This window comes from Pocillopora verrucosa, chromosome 1, assembly GCF_036669915.1.
Source record: "Pocillopora verrucosa isolate sample1 chromosome 1, ASM3666991v2, whole genome shotgun sequence".
NCBI lineage: Eukaryota > Metazoa > Cnidaria > Anthozoa > Scleractinia > Pocilloporidae > Pocillopora > Pocillopora verrucosa.
In genome coordinates, this window is record NC_089312.1 from 12,566,829 (window position 1) to 12,586,573 (window position 19,745).

General features: G+C 38.8%; 1 protein-coding gene across 2 annotated transcripts; it reads left to right on the top strand.

Annotated features, from left to right (window-relative positions):
* Positions 1-444: 444 nt before the first annotated feature.
* LOC131770303 (E3 ubiquitin-protein ligase KCMF1-like) lies at positions 445-8,728 on the top strand. 2 transcript variants are annotated; one of them, XM_059086020.1, is made up of 6 exons: positions 445-670; positions 4,662-4,829; positions 5,278-5,417; positions 6,353-6,463; positions 6,764-7,221; positions 8,084-8,728. In XM_059086020.1, exons 1-6 carry the CDS (start codon positions 655-657, stop codon positions 8,406-8,408), a joined length of 1,218 nt encoding a protein of 405 aa, XP_058942003.1. In that variant the 5' UTR covers positions 445-654; the 3' UTR covers positions 8,409-8,728. The 2 variants fall into 2 exon arrangements, with proteins under 2 accessions (XP_058942003.1, XP_058942004.1); XM_059086021.1 differs by having other exon boundaries at positions 6,767-7,221.
* The last annotated feature ends 11,017 nt before the right edge of the window (positions 8,729-19,745 follow it).

Genomic DNA, 19,745 nt, shown 5'->3' on the forward strand with positions numbered 1-19,745 from the left:
TGGATTTTTCAAAGGAGGTGAGAGTATTACTGTTTCAAACAGAGGGCAATTGCCAGATTGTCATGTTGACCTCCACACTGTGTGTTACTTAATGTGACAGAAAAAAAAAGGCTTAAAGGGTGAGGAGGTCATTAGCACCCAAGACACCACTAGCTATAACCTTCAGCAGTAGTCACAGCGCCTCTCGAGCACACAATTGCATAATTTTTTGCAATTTTTTTGACGCCTTTAGATAACTGTAATTGTACGATACGGGCTCTTCTGTTTCCGTCCTGAGACAACTCTAAGATCCCTCGAGATACTCAACCGATACTTCGAACGATACTTGCTGTTGCTCGTGTAGCTCGTGTAGCCCGTGTAGCCCTAACGTAGACCCCAGTCACCAACCTAAGGAGCTGAGAATGCTGGGAATCCAGTTACTGCTCATGCCCAGTGAAACCGGGAGAGGGCTCTTAGAATCATTGAAGTCTCCAATGGTGGAAATGAGAAGTAAAGTGGCCTAAAATTCGACTGTTTGGGACCGTTCCCAGAATTTAGGAAGAACATTCAACGATTGTCCAATGCTTTTTGCCACTGTCAGGAAAAGTTGTATCAATAGGCCCTTGCATCAGCGCAAATTCGATTCGACTCTTATTGAAGTACAGGGAAGTTGCTATGTCTCGGCATGAGGGTAAGTTTGTTTTCTCTTTTAGATTTGGAAATTGTGGCTTCCCTTCTGGAAAGCAGTTGTCCTCTTAAATTTCTTTATGTCACTGATGCCACAGTGTTTCAAGTTGTGTTTATCTCAGCCACAGTCTCTAAGAGTAGTCGTTTTCTAGAGTTGCATCCATAGTTCCGTTACGTTCACTTACACGTTCGAAAGGTGTAAATGAGCATGTTTGCTTGGGTTCTTTTCAACGCGCGGCGTCGAAACTGAGAGACCTCTCCTTTTAGTGGCAAAGTATGGCACACATTAAATACAATATTCTTTCTTATACTTCTTTGTATTCGACGTGAGTAATAAACTGGTGCAGTCACTTTATGATATTACCTATACATTTAAATATTTCACTGCGTCCTAGTACATAAGTTACATAGCTGTTGCTTTAAGGTTAATTTTCATCACCTCAAGACTGCTATCCTTGTCGTTTTACTGAAAATTGTACGTTGGGAATTGTGTGTAAATGTTTTATAAAAATCAATTCCTCAGTACAACCACTTTCTGGTCAGCTAATAATCAAGAGGATACAGAGGGACTAAAATTAATTTGGTTAGTTTCTCTGTAGCTTTCCTGCCTTTTTTTTAAGAAGAATGATGCATTAGATTCAAAACTACTGGTTGAAAGGGAAAGTAGTGAGGAAGGCCAAGAGCTTATTTGTGTATGACTAATAGCAGCAAATTAATTTTAGCAAATGACTTTTTAAGGGACACTGGCAAGGCTGTGTATGTGTGGTTTTACTTGTTCTATCAGCTCAGATTTATGTTCCTTTTTTACAAAGTATTTCTCACCAAAATTGTTTCCAATTCTGTTGTGTATATTTCATAGGATTCTTTGGTGGCTAGGAAAGGGCAAATTACCTAAAAGTTATACAATATTTATGGTTAAGAAGTTGCAAATGAACTTGACTAAAAAACTTGTTTAATTATCAGTATGAATTGCTCACTAGCTGATTCAAAAATAAGATTTTTTTCTCTGTCGAGATGTGGGTTGAAATCAGTATCCTAAGTACTACTGCTATTCTAGGTTAAAAACAAAGCAATTTTTTCTGTATGTCATATACCACAAGAGAAAGAAATTGGTCATGCATTTCATAACAATGGATTCTGTGACAGAAAAATATACAAATATCTGGGATAATGTTATAATTATGGTATTGTATTTACCAGGTAAGGCAGAGAGATTTCTTATGACTCCTTTTCTAACTCATGATTAGAATTTAGAACCTAGCTATGTTGTAAGGGTTAAACAAGTGAAATTTCCATGGTAATGTTCTGATTATCAAAATGTGGGTATTAGTTAAATACCTAGAGAAGACTGTTTTAGTTGTCAAATGGTGTAATGTCCTTTTATGCTATATTCTGTGGTTAGCTCTCTGCTTTATTCCATGAATTTATGTTCTTTCATTTTGTGAGTATTGTTTTCTCCATGATAGACCTGTGACCTGCACCCTACTGCACACATTCACTTAATCTTTGAGCTATTATAATTTAGTTCTGTGCAACGATCTAAGGAGAAATTAAGAATTGAAAATTTGGTCCAACAGTTGACAGTATACAATTTTGAATCACCAGTTCTGCAAAAAATGTATTAGCCATTTTGAAGGAATAAGAAAAAAAACTATCACCAAGAGTCAATTTCTCGACCTTTTTGCTTGCAGAGGGAAGGGCAATCCATTGGGCCAAGTAAGCAAATGTAATTTTTAGACAATGTGCTTTATGAGGACCAAGAGGTTCAAAATAGGAATTCAACTCATTGGCCTTGGTCTTTCACCCTTCATAATTCATTTTCCAAGTTCAGAGACCCACAGCCACTTTGACTTTCACAATTGTTTGCATGTGGGTACTTTTCTAAGAGTCAAGCTCAATTTCATCAGGGAAGTGGTAGTTTTGATTTTAGTTGCACAATCGTTCCCTGTATCACAGCATTCAATGACCCTTTTACTTAGAGCTATGCCTAGATTGGGTAGCTTTTTTTGCAGTCGGTAAAATGTCATGAATGTACAACTGGTTTTATGAATCACATCACCCTTGATTGCTTCTGCCTACATCACCTCTAGCTCTGCAAAATGAACCCTCTATGGGTTTGCCTTGTATCAAAGGAACCTTTTTAACTAAAAGTGGTGCTTAAGAAAGTCCACTTATCAAGAAATGAGCCTTGTTAGAGAATATTTGAGCCTCATAAGGGGATAATGGAGATCCAGTGTAAAAACAAAAGGCATTTTATAGTAGTGTACCCATTGGGTACCTATTTTTGTTTATCTATATTTAGGATTTTAGCCAAATTAAAGGTACAATTCATTGAAGGGAAAACTAATAAGTGCTCTCCTCAATTAAGTACCCTCCTTCATGTTAGCACCCTTTTTTTAGCCAAAATGTTAAATAAGGACCTGGGGTTTATTGAAGGAAACATGGTAGTTACTGTAATTATTCGATTTAGTGCCTGGGGGGCTTAGTTATGTATGCTACATCTAGGAAGGGCACCTAAAAGGGGTACAGGGTGCTTTTTCTTTTTTGGAAAAATAGCAGGTTGTGCAAAACAAATCCTTGATATTTATTTAAAAAGGAACAATATCAGAAACCATAAGAATAACAAATGTACAATGAATATTTGCAAAAAAAATGGAAGGGAATATACTCTAGTATTTCTTTCACTTGAAAAAGATGGGGCACATTATAAAAATACAGGTGCTTGAGTGTCTTAAGGGAGTGCTCATTGGAACAAGGGTGCTTTAAATGGAAATCAAATCATTTTAGGAGATATTGGCCCAAGTTTCAATTTTTGCTTTCTTAAGCATTTTTGGCAGTGTCATCAAATGATAAGAGAACGTTTTCAAAACACCCTGAAAAGGTTCTGTGGAAGAGGTTCTTGTAGAATTTTCCTAATCAATTCAGAAGCCTAGCACATTTTTCATTGATGCCAGCATCTACTGTGTTACTTAAATTGTAAGAACACTTTTCAACCAATTTGTTGAAGGAATGATCATTGACCGTGTTATTGTTTAATACTGTATGTATTTTCAGCAATGTATTGGCAAATAATTTAACTTATGTAAAGAGTTAATAAGTTTAAACTACCTAGTTTGTTTCATGAATTTGGGTTTGGACAATTTTAGGTGACTATGTCAATTCTAACATGCCATCCAATTTTAGATGACTAATTGTGACAGCAAATGTTATAGTGTTGTCTTTTTCCAGTGATAACAGTTATGTAGTCTTTAGTCAATAATGAATGGTTTTTTAAAACTTTCTCAAAGGTTGCTCTTTATCTTAAATCTATTCATAAAGACTTTTGAGCTGTGGAATCATCTAGTCATGAAATAATTTGTTTGTTCTTCTTTGAGTTCATGTTGGTTCAATTTTTGTCATTGTGGTGATTACATGTAAGTACTTATCTCTCCCCTCTCAGTTTGGTTATCATGTTTTCCTGTGTCATTATAGGCATTTTCCATTTCTATATATTGAAAGTTATCAATATTCTTTTAGTCTATCACTGATCACCATCACTCTTCAAAATGTTGATGTTCTTTGAAAAACATCTGCCATGAGTTAACAAGATAACTAAGGCAGTGATGGATCCGGTCACTGTGGCTGCTATATTAAACATATAGTTACAATCTATTAAAGCAGAATCCTTAAATTCTGCCATTAGCATAGTAAATTGGGTTGTAGGCTTCCACATGAACCCAGATGGTGTCTAAACCTGAATGAGACAAAATTTTAGATTGGGACAGTTGATATTTTTAAGGAAAGGATTGGTATTTTGTACACTAAGTATTAACTGGAAATGGTGAATTTTGCCTTGCCACACATTAATTTCAAAATTTCTGGAATAAGCATACCCCAGAACCCTTAGTCTAAACTACTTGACAGTACAGCTTTAATGCCTTAATTTCCTTTTGTTTCTCGCATTATTTGTCTACCATGAAGAAATGTACTAATTTATCTTTTATTCCATTGAACAGGTGTCAGTTGTGACTCGTGTAACATAGGAAATTTCCGTGGGAGGCGATTCAAATGTTTAATTTGCTATGATTATGACCTTTGTGCAACATGTTATGAAAATGGAGCAACAACTACAAGGCACACAGCAGATCATCCAATGCAATGTATTCTTACTAGAACAGATTTTGGTAAGGATGCTGCCAGAACTTTGATTGTATACATTACACTGATTCAGGATTTTTTACCCTTTGGGTTTAACAGAGTGAAATTACTTTGTATTTCAATAGTGATTTTACCCAAATTTGTCTGCTGACTTCTTTAGTTTGGCATGACCCACATTTTTGGTCAGCCACTTTATCTCCAGTTGTTCAACCACTCTTCTTACTTAATATGAACAGTTTTCCAAAGCATTTTTAGAATCTCAAATGAGCTCTAGAATTTCAGAAAGTGCATCAGTGAATTTCATGTGTTCCTTGTATACGTAAATACACATTTAAGTGATGCAAGTATACCTTTCAAGCATATTCTCACAGATTAGGTCATTATCTACTTGGACCTTAATATTAGTTTTTAACTTAAGCTTAGGAAATGTTTTCAGTGTGGAAAGCAAATTAAACTTGTTTTCTTGATGAACAGAACTATATTATGGAGGTGAAGCATTTACTGCAGACCAGCCACAGTCTTTTACTTGCCCTTATTGTGGTAAAATGGGTTTTACAGAGTCTGCCTTACAGGAACACGTAGCATCAGAACATAGTGATGCCTCCATTGAGGTGGTAAGTATTTGGCACATGAAGTATCTCTGGAATACTTATTAATTTTTTAGTAGTTACACAGAAGATTGAGGCACACGAGAAAACCGTATTCTAATCACTAGTGGTCCTTGCAGTGTAGTTATTTTGTATCCCATTGTCTTTCCATTAAAACAATAACGTTCAAGACCTATTTCTGGTTGTAATGGTTTCTCAAGTTTGACAGTAAATAGGAAAAGCATTGAAGAGGTGCTTAAATAGGGATTAATTTTTGTGCTTTCAAATTAAACATTTACTCATAATTATTAGTGGAATTTGTTCAACTCTAAACCTTAGTAATGAATTGTAGGGTGTGCTGAAATTAGAAAGGTAACAGTAGTTGTTGTTTGCTTACATTGCCCCTTGTAAGTGTACAGTGTATCAAAGATAACTTGAACCTTCTAGGAAAATTTGGAAGGCTTCTAGTGTTTGTAGATGTTGAGGTAGGGGGACTGTAAACAAATGAACAGAAGTAAAGGAAAATATAGAGCTGACTCACATGTTTCATGTTTCATGTGATGTCAAAGAAATGGCTGCTTCAAATTAAATTAAATTTGGACTTCAGTACATTTTTGTTCTGACTACAGCTTTATATGTAATCACATTCAGACAGAAACGGTTCAAGTTATTTAGGGCAAACTTATATGGGTAATTCAGAATCAGTTCAAATAAGTAATTACAGTTGTAAGACAGAAATCTACCTGAAATAGATTTTCCAGTGAGTGCAAGATTGGAGTTAATAAGTATTGAAGAGCACTGTTTTGCCACGTTTCCTTTAAAGGCTGTTCTTTTTTTAAGGTTTTCCTATTGGTGTGTATTTCTTTTACAGTAAAAAAGTAAACACCATTTTTGTTGCAAAGGAAAGAGAAATCTTATTTATGCAGAGAATTGTGTTTTAATGAGTGTTGTGTTTGATGCAGGTATGTCCTGTGTGTGCTGCCTTACCAGGTGGAGACCCAAATCATGTGACCGATGACTTTGCTGCGCATTTGACACTGGAGCATAGGGCACCCAGTAGGCCTGATATTCTAATATCCTTTTAATTTGTGTTTGCTATATGTTTGCTAGTACGTTCAAACAATTTTGAGTTTCTTTCTCAAGGAATTTAAGAATAGTTTTGGGGTATTTTTGTTCCTTGGTGAAACGAACTGCACCTTGAATGATCTTTAGGTGGTCTGTTGTCGTTTCGTTGGAGATGTTGGTGGGAAGGAATTGCTCAATTTATTTAGACCCACAACTCGTTGTAATGTTTATTTTGCTGAGTAAAATGGCTGTTTCATTTTGAGCAGTTAGATAGTATGTATCAACTGTGTGTTCTTTAACTGACTTACTACGACGAGCCCCCACCTGTCCGGCACGTCAGACGTTTATTTCACCCAGCAGTGAGTGGTAGTCGACCGAGACCCCCAAGGCCGCGAGCAGCCAACATGCACTTTGGAGGATCAGGGAACAGTGCGCTTGCTTCGTCCTCGTCGTCCTCTTCCACCTCTGCCCGTGAAAGCATGGACCCTATAGCTGAGCTTTTGTCTCAGCTGTCGGGCGTTCGACGTGCTGCCCAACAGCCCCAGCCTCCCATGCAGTCCCAGCTTCAGTTGCTACAACAGCAGTTACAATTGGAGAGGCAGCAAGTGCAGCAGACCAGAGAGCGGCTGGAGAGACTTCCCGCTCGGCGTCAAATGGCGGCAGCTGCGGCTGCTGCAGCTGCAGCTGGTAGTAGTGTCACGGCTACGTCAACGGTTAGTGCTCAAGAAAGCAGTAGTTCGGCGTCTTCGTCATTTCTTCTCTCTAGGTAAGAGCATGGAACACATTTGTTTGTCTGTGAACTTGTTTGTAGTCTGTTTAGTTTCAATCGCAAGTTAGTTTATGTTGAACACGTTTCTTCAGTCTCCCCTTACTGGCGGTCTTCCCTTTTTTCGTCCAAACAGTTTCTATTCGTGTAGCATTTTAAAACTTCTAAAATGCAATGGCATTAGAGGAACTTCAGCTAAAATTTTGGAAGCGTAGCTTTTGGTTTGCATTGATCAAATAAAGACAGCAGCGTGAAAGTCGGTGTTAGTGCCCGAAGATTCAGTTCACCCCAGCCATCAATGTTGACACTCTCGATGTTATCAATTCTGAAGGTCAAGAAATGCTACCTTCAAGACAAATTTTTAAAGCTGTACGTTTAATCTGCTTTCGCGAAATGTCATAACCTTTCTCTCTAATCAGCTGGTACATTAATTCAATTACTAGAATTCACCCACCGATGTCTTCTCTAGGAAACGATATGGGCTTGCCTAACTTTGATTCCGCCGTTAGGCGACTTCTCAGGGTCATTGCGTCCTAAATCAACCTAGAAACTAGCTAATTTCGTCTGAAGCGTTTGATACCAGAGCTGTTTCAACATATCTCATTGTATGCTAAACAAGCAATTTTTTGAGAAAGAACGAGACGAAGCATAGGTACGAGTAGGTAAACGTCCATTGAACTTTATAGCATGCGAAATGGGTTGTACAAACCCCTTAACATAGAAATGCACAGCAGAATGCCGGGAAAGAACCGTTGACTTTTTCACGCATGCACACAATACTGTGGAGAACAAATCTGGGAAACCGTTAGTTCTCTTTGACTTTGAATTATTAAGCATCAAATCTTTAATTGGTACTTTTCAGAGCTAACGAACCGGCGCTGTCAGAATCTGAACAGGAAGCCTTGGAACGCGAGCGTGCAGACCGAAGCCTGTTTGTACAAGATCTTATTTTGTCGACGCTCGGATCAGCAGCATTTAGACGCAGGGCTCGGTCGAGGGTTTCGGTCGCCGACGCATCAAATGAATTCGCAAGAATAACCTTACAGGATAGTGAGAGGATTCAAGCGATTGGAAATGAAACGCGATCTGAGTCCCAGGACTTAAATGTTGTAGAACAAGACATTACTGTACAAGATATGGAGCTTATATCACTGGAAACAGATGAAGACGAAGACAAAGATTCCTAGCGGAGGAATCCTTACTTCGAATTGAATTTTATCCTCTGAGTAGGTGCTGAATTCATTCAGTGAAAATAATTGGCGTTTTGGCGGCCTCATAGTCCGTGAGAACCCGCTAATCCTTCACAAAGAAGACAACGAAGCGCATCGGAAGAATAAACAGCAATCTTTATCTGTACAGACGCCCATGGGGCATGTTGGTAGAGTATCAACTTACCCCTGACCAAATGCTAATCTCAGAAAGAGTAGCTATGACTGCGTTCATTTTACAGTTGAGGAGATACGTAGATAGGGTTGAAAAATAAAATTTAAAATCATTTACTTAAAAATGACTACTTTGTTGGTTAGCGGTGGGTCTTCTGTACTACGTAATTTTCTGTTCATTGATCAGTTGTTGAAAATCTCCAGCCTTTTCCATGCCGATGACAATATCACTAACAACATGCTATACTCCGAGGCCATTCAAGGCCAATGATAAGCAAACACCGGTAGCACGCCACGAAGTACATTGCAACAAGTATCACTTACGTTCAGAAATGCACGTAGTATCGAAAATGGCATAGTTGACGAAATTTTGTCAAACCGAGAGACTGTTCATGGATTTGACGATTTTGGCCAATTTCAGTGAAATTCGTCAAAGCGAAATCAACTTGGCGGATTTAGCGATTTGAAGAATTTTCGTGACCGCCTGCATTTCTGGACAAACGCAAGTATTGCTTAGGAAAGGGAAAATTGTGTTGCATTTTTTAAGTCTCCAAAACTGTCTCATCGACTTATGTTAGTAATAATAACGAAACATGATAGGCATAGTTCAGAGTTATTTTTCAGAGTTATTTTTCGGGATGAGTGGTTTGGAGCGGGACATTTGCAGCTGTTGTTTACATTTTTGTTTAAAAAAAGAGGATTAACTTTAAAAACATTCCAACGAAAATATCTCACAAGCTCTCCTTAATAGAGAGCATGAAATAACTTCAGACACGGGAATTTTGTGGTATATTATCTCTCTTGTCCCTGTTATTGGAAGCAGAAATAATCTACACGGGTGCCATGCGCAATGCTGTTCCTCCGTCAGTGCCAAAATCAAACATTTTGAAACAGTCCTTTGCCTCAAAAATGTTGTGAAAGCAAGGCAAAAACTATTTCATCCCCCTAAAAACGCCAACCAAATACATTTTGCGGTCTCTCCTCTCCGAATGAGTGAAAATACATTGAACGAAGCAAATGGCGGCCGTATTCGAAGGGATACCCGTATCACTGGGGATCTGGGTTTCCTGTTCCCTGACACTCGACACTCCCCACCCCAGAGCTTTTGACACAGAGTCGCCTGCAACCCGCCCTTAAATCCCCCATGCATGATGGGCTGCATGTAGGTGCTAGCATAGACGTTATGCCCATGGGCGTACAGGAAAAATTTTGTTGTGGGGGCTGAACATAATTTGCCCGAATGAAACTTGTTGGTCACAGATGCACAAGATGATTCTTTCACGACGTCAAGTTTTCTTCGCCATACCTTGAGAGCACGGGCGTTCAAAATAGTGCAAATATTTCAGTAAATCGAGATCAACATTTCTAAAATACAAAACCAAGAAGTGAGAGATAAAGCGTACCCATTTGAGCTCTAAAAGAAGTATGAAGAACGATTACTTCGAGACCCAAATATGTCAATAATCCTTTGCATGTCATTCTGCATTGTCTTGTTCGCATACATTCTTTGAGTGTTAATAACGGCGATACTGCTAAGTCTGTCTTGTCCCATTGTGGATCTTAAAAATGTCTTGATGCGGCGAAGGGCGCTGAACAACTTTATATAGAACGGGTAAAATGCCATGGAGACCATTTTGATGCATGGTCTTTACCATCAAGGCTGCGTTTTTTCTCTGGCATGGGTCCCCGCAGTCTTAGTTTTCAAAGATTGACTTCTCACTTGATAGCATTTCACTATCCACGCCATAGAAATCTGATACAGTTTGGATGTTGTTGATGCTAGGAGAATGGCTGAATACGATTTCGCCCAATGCACACAAAACCTCCTGGTCGTTGCCCTCAAACCTTGATTGAAGTTCACTGACGACTTTGTCAATACTTGTGTAATCTGTGATACGAAAGTGGTCTTTTGCCGTCTGTTGTGAGCTGTCGTTCGCTGCAGCAGGTGTCTCGCCAGTAAGGCCCTGAAGTGGGCGTGATGGTCTGGTTCGAGGCACCTTGGCGTCTCCCAAGGTAAATTTCGTACCCTCGATTCCTATTCTGATTTTTTGCGCTATAACATCAGCATGTGACCACATCTGAGTGAAGCTCTCTTCATTTCGACAATTGCTCAGTGTCTTAACGACAGCATCAGCAGTCTTCTTGGCAGTGATGACATCCGTCTGTTCTCCCTGTAGATATCTACTCAAATTATCAGTGTTGGATAAGATGAGCTTCAAAACCATCAAGCCATAAACAACTCAAAGTCAAAAATTGAATGGAGAAGCGAATTACTTTCGTTGTAGGTCTTGGGATCGCGATCCTTTGATAAAGTGACCAGGGCTTCCATTATCCTCGGCACTTGCTCTAGCACGGCCCTCACCGCCGCCCAGCGACAGGACCATCTAGTGGTACTCAAAGATTTTAATGTAAGCGCAACATCCTCTTCATGAACTTCAATGTCCTTGAATAACGCATGGCGCTTGGTACTCCCGTGTAAGAAATTGTAAAGACTCTGGATAATACCGAGGGCATTACGGAGAGTTTCAATTCCAGTCATGATGTCCTAAAGAGCCAAATTTAAAAGATGACCATAACAATGTGCATATATTCCGAGAGATGAACATTCCTTCGTACGCGTAGCAAGGCCCCTGCGAATCCCACTCATGTTCGCAGCGCCATCAAAGCATTCGGCAATAATGTTTTCCAACCTTAAATCCAGCTTATTTATGGCTGTTTTTGCGAGCTCGTACGGAACTTCCCCCTCCGTAGAAGCAGTGGCAAAGAAACCAACGAAATTTTCTTTTGTCTCACCATTGATAACGTACCTAAGGCACAAGGATACCTCTTCGGTTCTACTGATGTCTGAAGTTTCATCCATGATGATTCCAAAGTAACCACTCTTCCTTACTTCTGTCGTGATTCTCGCAAGTACAAGGTCTGACACTATTGCAAGTAGCTCATTTTGGATGGTGGGTGATGTCCCCTGAGCATACAACTGGAGCTGCGCCTGGAGTTTTGACTGCAGCCATAGCAAGTCTTTGCATCGTAAATGGAGTAATTCGAGAAAGTTTCCTTTGTTTATATCTGACACTTCCCAGATATCGTTTCGACTTTCTTCTTGGCCTCTAACAGCAATATTTTGCATAGCAGTGAAAATCAAGCACTCGATTATCACTTGTAAATATTTCCTGTTAAATTTGACCTGCTCTTTATGTGCATTGCTTAGTTGCTGCAGAACACTACTATTCTTTTCTTTCCATTGCTTTGAACTGCAGCCACTTAGTCATGCAACTTACATGATTCTCACTTTGGCTGTGTTTTGTTAACTTTGATGGCTTCTTCCAATTCTTGAAAACAAAAGATGCATCCTTTCCAAACTCTATGCAGGCAAAACATACACACCAAAATACAGCTCGGTTTCCTACAAAAACCATCGGAGGTACCTGTGCCTTAATTGTTTTCGCTTTCTATTCCTTGTCATCTTAATCATCATTGTTGCGCCGAAAGGAAATTCTTTGAAATGTTTCGTGTCAATTGGCCATGTCATTATAAGCGCCATCGTTATAAATTTTAAGTAGACTATGAATGTACAGGAATATATAACAGAACCATTGAATTTAATACGAAAATGCACCGTCCCAAAGGATGTGGCTCGACTAAAATAACTAAAAGAATGCAAACGAGAATAACAAATCTTAAATACGATGTAGCTAAAAAAAATCTTAACACCGAACGTGTATGTTTAAGTTTCCAAACTCTTTGTACAGTTGTAAATTGCAACATGCATTTTTTCGGCCATAAGTCTTGAGTGAAAAGACAAAGACCGTTCTTTCAGTTCTGCTTCAGTGCCGCTCGTTTCGCCAAAATATGTTCAGGATGATAAACCATCCAAGACCAATAAAGCGCAGTGCTAGCCCGGCACTCGCCCATTTTGGATTCAAAATTATTCGCCGGACTTTAAGAACGACTTCACTGTAGGGCCCTAACTTCCTTATGAGTTTTTGATCCTGGTAATGCCTGCTTCACCGCCAATTGAGAAGTAAATACGTGGCAGGATTCAAGAGGCTAGCTTATGGGTTATATCACAGAAACGAATGTTAACTTTGCACAGTTAATTGTATAAGTGGCATGTGTGGTCAAGCCACAAAAAGCATGAGGAAGATAATACCTCAAAAATGACTTTTTCAAGAAGTTTATCGGGGAGCCTCTCTATGTAAGAAGTCAAACTGTCTGACTGATTCATCATTCTGACGCCGTCTTCATCAACAAAACGGATCTCTTCTGGTCCATCAGCCTCGCATATATGATCTTTACAGGTTCCATTCTTCGCCAATGACTGCAGGTGCTCTGACCAAAGCATACCCATAAACAGTTCTAGAGGAAAACCCTCGATGTTGTTTGGATTGCTCAACAAGCATTTCACGATCTCCTCCTGGACTGTTTCAGGTGATCGATGTATGCCACAGTGGTTTAAACAAAAGCACAACGCGCAAAAATTGCAGTTTCCGTCACCTGGTGGATTGTGCATTAGAGATAGACTCATGTGAGGGAAATCTCGCTGCAATAAATGATCGCAGGTAATTAAAGGAATCATCAATTTTTTGCGTAGCTCTCTCACTCCCAGCTTTTTCTTACTGATGTCCCCTGTGTGGTGGCTACGAATGCTCGCCATGCTCTCCACGGAAACCTATTCTTCTGTTTGTTCCTTTTGTTTCGGTGGCACAAATCTAACTTTTGATGTATCTTGATTTTTTTTTGCTTCTCTTGACAACGGTGCATTTCACTACAAATCTCTTCTTTTGTCACCGGGTTGAAATCTTTCAGCCTTATAGAGCCGTTTGTGGCATCTTACCTTTCGATCGTTAAGTTTTGAGCTGCAAAGCTTGATAATCCACACTTGTTCTCAGACTCTGACAGCCATCTCTGAAATTGTCTCGTAAGATTTCGCAAGATCAAAGGTTTACTCTGCTGATTCACAGAGCTATGTGTCGTAGAAGTATTGCAGTATTGAAGTATTTAGTACTGCTAAATGATCTTTTTACGAAAATAAAACGAACTATTGACCTGAAAACATACCTCCTTAACTGTGGCAGCCATTGCCGTCCACAAAAACAACGTGCGAGACTGACAGCCTATCACGTGCGACCTAACAAGTTTCCCATTTATCGCGAGATAATTTCCATGGGAATTAAATTAAATTGAATTTAAAAAGTGGATAGCGTGTCCTCTATGGGCCACCGTACTATGGGCCACCGTACGATAGGTATTACAAAGTGTGACAGCTATTACCTTCTGTAATGGTCTGACACTTTCGGTATTCCTGTCTTTGTCACTGTCACTGTTACTGAGAATTTTACCGTCACCGTCTCTGTCAGTGTTACAGCCAGTGTCACTGCAAGTGATAAATCACTTTTTCTGTCACTATCCTTGTCAGTAGAGCTGTCGTTGTTACCGTCTTTGCCTCTTTCTCTGTCCGTATCCCTATCAGTTCGTTGTAAAAGTTTCCGTTACTGTCTGTCATTGTCGCTTTGACTGTCCCTATCTTTGTCGGTCTCACCGTCACTATCCATGACTATGTCTTTGTTACCTCCCTTTCACTATTACTGTCCCTGTCAATGTCACTTTCGGAACCACTTTCTCTGTCACTGTTACTGTCACTTTCATTGTTGCTATGAAAGTCACTGTCACTGTATCTGTCGCATTCACTGCTGAACGTTTTCACCAGAGTGCGTCACGTCATGATAAAGAAAAGAAATTTTTCGATCGAAAAGATAAATTCGCCCTTCGTCATCTCCTCACGGTCCACATTCACCAGCGAAAATTAGTGCACTCTGGTGAAGAGTTTTGTAATTGTCAGTAGCTTCTTGATTCTAATTTTGTTTCGATTGGATAAATCTACTTCGAGATTTTAAAGTAAACATCTGTCTCGTGTTAGGAGTAGTATTCCATCAGCGATAAATTTTGCCCATTGGACAATATTTCATCATGGCTTTAAGGTTAGAATTAGGGTGAAGATCAGAGTCAGTATGCGTTAAGGTTAGGTTAAGAGTTGGAGTGAGGTCTCGGGTTAAGGTTAGGGGTAGCGTTGACGTTAAGGAATAGGGTTATGGTTAGGGTTACGGTTAAGGTTAAAGTTAAAGTTAGGGTCAGGTCAGTGTCATTATCTCTCCCATTGTCAATATCACACTCAGTGTCAATATCACGTTCTCTGTCCTTGAAACTTTTCCTGTCAGTCTCAGTGTCACTTTCACTCTCTCTTTACTGAAACTTCACTGTTACTGTCAATGTTTCTCCGCGATTTTGTCACCATCTCTCTGTGTCACTGTCAACGTCAGTATCACTATCTCTGTATCTGTCATTGTCAAAGTCACTCACTTTATCTTTCAATGTCTATTTCAGTATCATTCTCTTTGTCGCTGTCAGTGTCACTCTCTGTTACTATCAATGTCACTGTTACTGACCATGCAACTGGCATTACCTTCGTCGCTTTCACTTTCAGTGTTACTTTTTCTATCAGTCTCTTTCCCTCTTATTTTCCTGTCACTGTTCTTGTGACTGTTTCTTTTACAATATCTGTCACTTTCAATGTCTCTTTCACCGCGATTGTCGATTTTTCTCTCGCTGTCGCAATCAGTGTCATCTCTTTGTGACTCTTCCCGCCACTGTAATTTTCTCTGTCACTGTTATACTGAAAATGTCTTTCTCTCTTTCTCTTTTTCTGTCTCTGTCATTGTCACTGTCTCTGTCGTTAGTACTGTCGATGTTGATGTCATTGTTAATGTGAGTGTCTTTGTCTCTGTCACTGTTATTGTATCTGTGACTGTTACTGTCTCTGTCATTGTCATCGTCAATGTGACTGTCGCCCTCTCTGTCTCTTTCAGTGTCAGTGTCATTGTCATCGTCACTGTCAAACAATTGTTTAAATAAAAAGCGAAAACTTAATTAACGCTTACTGTTCAATTAAAAAACGCTGACGTCAAATAAGTTAGTCTTAGCAACACACCCACTTTTAACCATCGCACAACAAGGAAAACTAAAAGTGCGTGAGATATTATCAAAGCAATTGCAAATGAAGGAAAACTAAAATAATGCGAGATACTAACGTAACAATCGCACAAAAGGAAAGACTAAGAAACATCGTAATACTAACTTAACAATCTGGCAACATGGAAAAAATAGAAGAGGGTGATATACTGACTTGGACACCAGGCAAAACCTAAAGTTCGTGATACACCAGAGTAACAATCAGTCAACAAGGAAAACTGAAAATGCATAAGATACTAACATAACAATCAGACAACGAGAAAATTTTTAGTGCACGAAACACTAAGGTAACAATCGGACACCAAGGAAAACTAAAAGGAATAAAAACAAGTACACGAGAAGATACTAATAAAGACGACTAAATGTGCAAAAGAATACAACATTCAATCTGGCAACAAAGGAAGACTAAAAGTGTAGTAGATATTTACTTAATAATCGGACAACCAGGAAAACTAAAAAAGCGAGAGATATTAACAAAACAATCGGAAAACTAAAAGTGCACGAGACACTAACGTAACTATAAAAAAAAAACAATAGGGAAACAATTAATGAACAAAAAAATCGGACAGAAAGGAAACCTTAAAGTTTTCAAGATACAATCATAAGAAATGGACACTAAGAAAACTAAACGTGCTCGAGTAACTAACAACAATTGGAGAGAATTGATGAATGAATGAATTTAAAATGCATCAGATTTTAACGAAACAACCGGACACCACAGAAAACAAAAAGTGCACGAAATAGAAACGTAGTAATCGGACAACATGAAAAGCTAAAAGAGATTTTTAGATGTATAACGTAAAATTAAGGCAACAAGGAAACGTGGGTTGGATACTTAAGTAAGAGTCGGGCGACAAGAAAAACTTAAAGTGTACGAGATAATAAGGTTATTATTGGAAAACGAGGAACACCGAAAGAGCACAGAATCATGACTAACGTAACAATCTGGCAACAAGGACAACTAAGGGTGTGAAAGACCTTAAGGTAACAATCGCACAGCAACGAATACTAAAAAAGTGCAAGATACTGACTGAAAAAGCGGAAAACAATGAGAATTAGGAGTGTGAGAAATATTAACAGAACAATCTGGCAGCAACGAAAGCTAAAAAAGTGCTAGATACAAACTTAGTAATTGAACAGCAAGGACAACTGACAATCGGAGATCGATGTTAACTGAAATTGCACGATATACTAACTATATATATGACTCATAACTCAGACTTATAATGTGTACTTTACTTTACTAACTAATGATTCACATAGGCATACTCCGAGCAAAAAATTCCGATTGCTTCCGATAGAAGTTAAAACTACGACCTTCCGACTAGCACTTCGGACGCTCTACCCTGAGCTATGAGATCATGAGGGCCTCGTGGCAAGTTTGGCCCTTTACCTAAGCCCAAGGGGACAAATTTCCTACGTACTGGGAGATAGGAACTTGGATTTGTGATACTTATGCGTAATGATGATGTAAATGAAGATGATAAATTCAAAGGTTCCTGATTTGAGCAAAGGAGGCTGTTATACAGGGAATGACACTGGCATACGGCGAGGAAAAAAATCTGAGTGCTCTCGAAAGAAGTTGAAGCTACGACCTTTCGGACGCTCTACCATTGAGCTATATGAGACTTGTGGCTAGCTGGGCTGTTTAACTGGGTCCATTTTAGTAAGAAGGAATTGTGATGGTTCATTTTCCTTGATATAGCCAGTTATATCAGTTAACTTTCTACGGTACATTTCAGCCTGAAATCTGATCCTTCCATCTTTCTCTCAGGTTTGGACATGATTTACCGGATCGACTACTTCAGAAAACTTGAGTAAAAAAATGATAATTTTTATGCTTACTAAAACATATGCAATGTTTATTAAGACAACTAGCGTATTTAAACAAACACAGGGTTGTTGATTACAAATAATTTCACCAAGAACTGCAGAAGCTCAAAGGGTAATTTCAATTCGAGGTTCCCAAAAATGAACTCAAAGTACTTAATTTCGCTTAGAGGTCCAACGTTCATCACAACAATTAGCTAATCCATAAAAATCGCTCAGGTGTGGTACCTTAAAGATTGATATGTTTCGGCAGGGATTAAATACTACTGCAAATAACAGAACTTACAGTGGAACTGAGACGGGCTCGCAGTTTAAGCGGGAACTCTTGATCAGTGAAAGACCCTCCAATGTTCAGCTCTTAGGAGACGCTGTTACCGATTGGCTTTGGACATGAGTTTGTAAAGCGCTCCGCAAGATAATTACTTCGGCAATAGGAGACGTAACAATAGCATCAAGGTCTGTGGTCGATAGGCTACGATCTACAACGTGGATATCGTATGAGGCACAAGATCTTCTTACGCCTCTCTTCAATAATCTAACAACAAGCCCATAGGATACTTTTCCTAACATCCACAAGTTTTCGAAGGAAACCACCGGTACCAAGACTTCGATCGCTATTCTTCTCCGGAAATTCCCACCAAGACGATGACATACGCATATGATCAGTACCTAAAATACTGACCGATCTCATCCATCAACACCATACGAGAGAAAAAATTGCGACAATGTATTTCCCCCGTCCCTCATATCGATGGAACCAAGGTTGGGCTTTATCCAAACGTTAGATCTTACCATTCTCGTAACCCCTCACAACGAAATGGGAAATAACGGGAGTCAATTTTCGTTTTTTCGTTTAAAAAACGACAGAACGGAAGTTGACTTTGTTTCTTTGCTATTCGTCCTAGAGTATAGGTAATGGAACGTTATATAAAAAATTTCAGCAAATTTTGGAGATTTTGACGTTTTTCTTTTGTTAACATGATAGGTTAAGTAGTTTTCAACTCAGATACCAGTAACATAATGTTTTTTCTCAGACTGTCTTTCTCTCACTACCTTATCACGTTATAAGCCCTTAAAAATTTGTTTTGATGCTCAAGCTTTCGAGTTTTCAACCAATACCTCTGGTGGGCAATTAGGCCGGTAACTAATACAGAATGCGGTCTTTTTCGATAAACGGGAGGTTTTCAGCCAATTAGAGCGCGCGCAGTATCCTATTTTTTTCATCAGTGATGCGTGATATATATTCTCAGCTCTGAGGCTCTCCGATCTCTTCCAAGACACTCAAGTGGCCTCGACATCGAACGACAATCGATGTAGGGTTTCTTCTTTTGTTATTCTTGACAAGTGATCGAATTTTCTGTTGCTTTTCAAATTTTCGGACAGTCTCGGACTCTCTCACAACTCCTTCAAGACCTTTTTCTCCCCAAAACAAACCTCACAACTGAAGGAAGGTTCGTATTTTATTCATTCTATTTGAAGAAAACGACAAAACTTTTAAGTATGTAAAACATGTCTCGTGTGTTCAGTTAATTAAAGTACAAAGCGTCGGAAGTTGAATGAAAGTGTGAGAATTAAAAGGATAACTTAAGATTAAAATGGCGTAATTGTTGATTCAAAGAGGGTTGTTCTCTCTGAATATGAATAACCTCTTGAGTTGAAAACCGGTAGGGACGTGATCCAAAACATAGAATCTATCTGCTAAACACAAAGCGCAACAATGTTCAGAATCTTGCAGATGTTTAAAAATGTGGATTTATGAATTTATTCATTTTAAAAATAATTTACAGGCACGAGCGCACCGTGTGGTAAAACCAGTGATCCTCGAACTAGTGCGATATACGAGTTGTGTCGCGTTTCCCAAAATTTACCTTAACTTACATTTTTACAACAACAAAATCATCAGTATATGTCCTCTCATCGGTGATTCGGGGTCTAAGGGTAAATAATGGACATAGCCATTAGACATCACGATATCTTTTAATATCATCTCGTTTACAATGAGCACTAGTAAAATTGACATCATGGATATTTTCTTATTTTCATTGGCAGGTGTTTAAAGAAAAATGAGGGTTTTCTCACGAAATGTTTCACGTATTCGCGGTTGGCTCCCTATTTTCATGTCACTTATTTTCTTGTCAGTAGGCGTTATTAGTTGTGAAATAATTATGACCTCAAGTCCATATAAATAAAAAACACCTGGTTTTATTTCGTTTTTTTTTTCTCTTGGAAACGTTATAATAAGTATCCTGAAATAACTTCGAGGATTTTCATAAATTTTCTTTAACT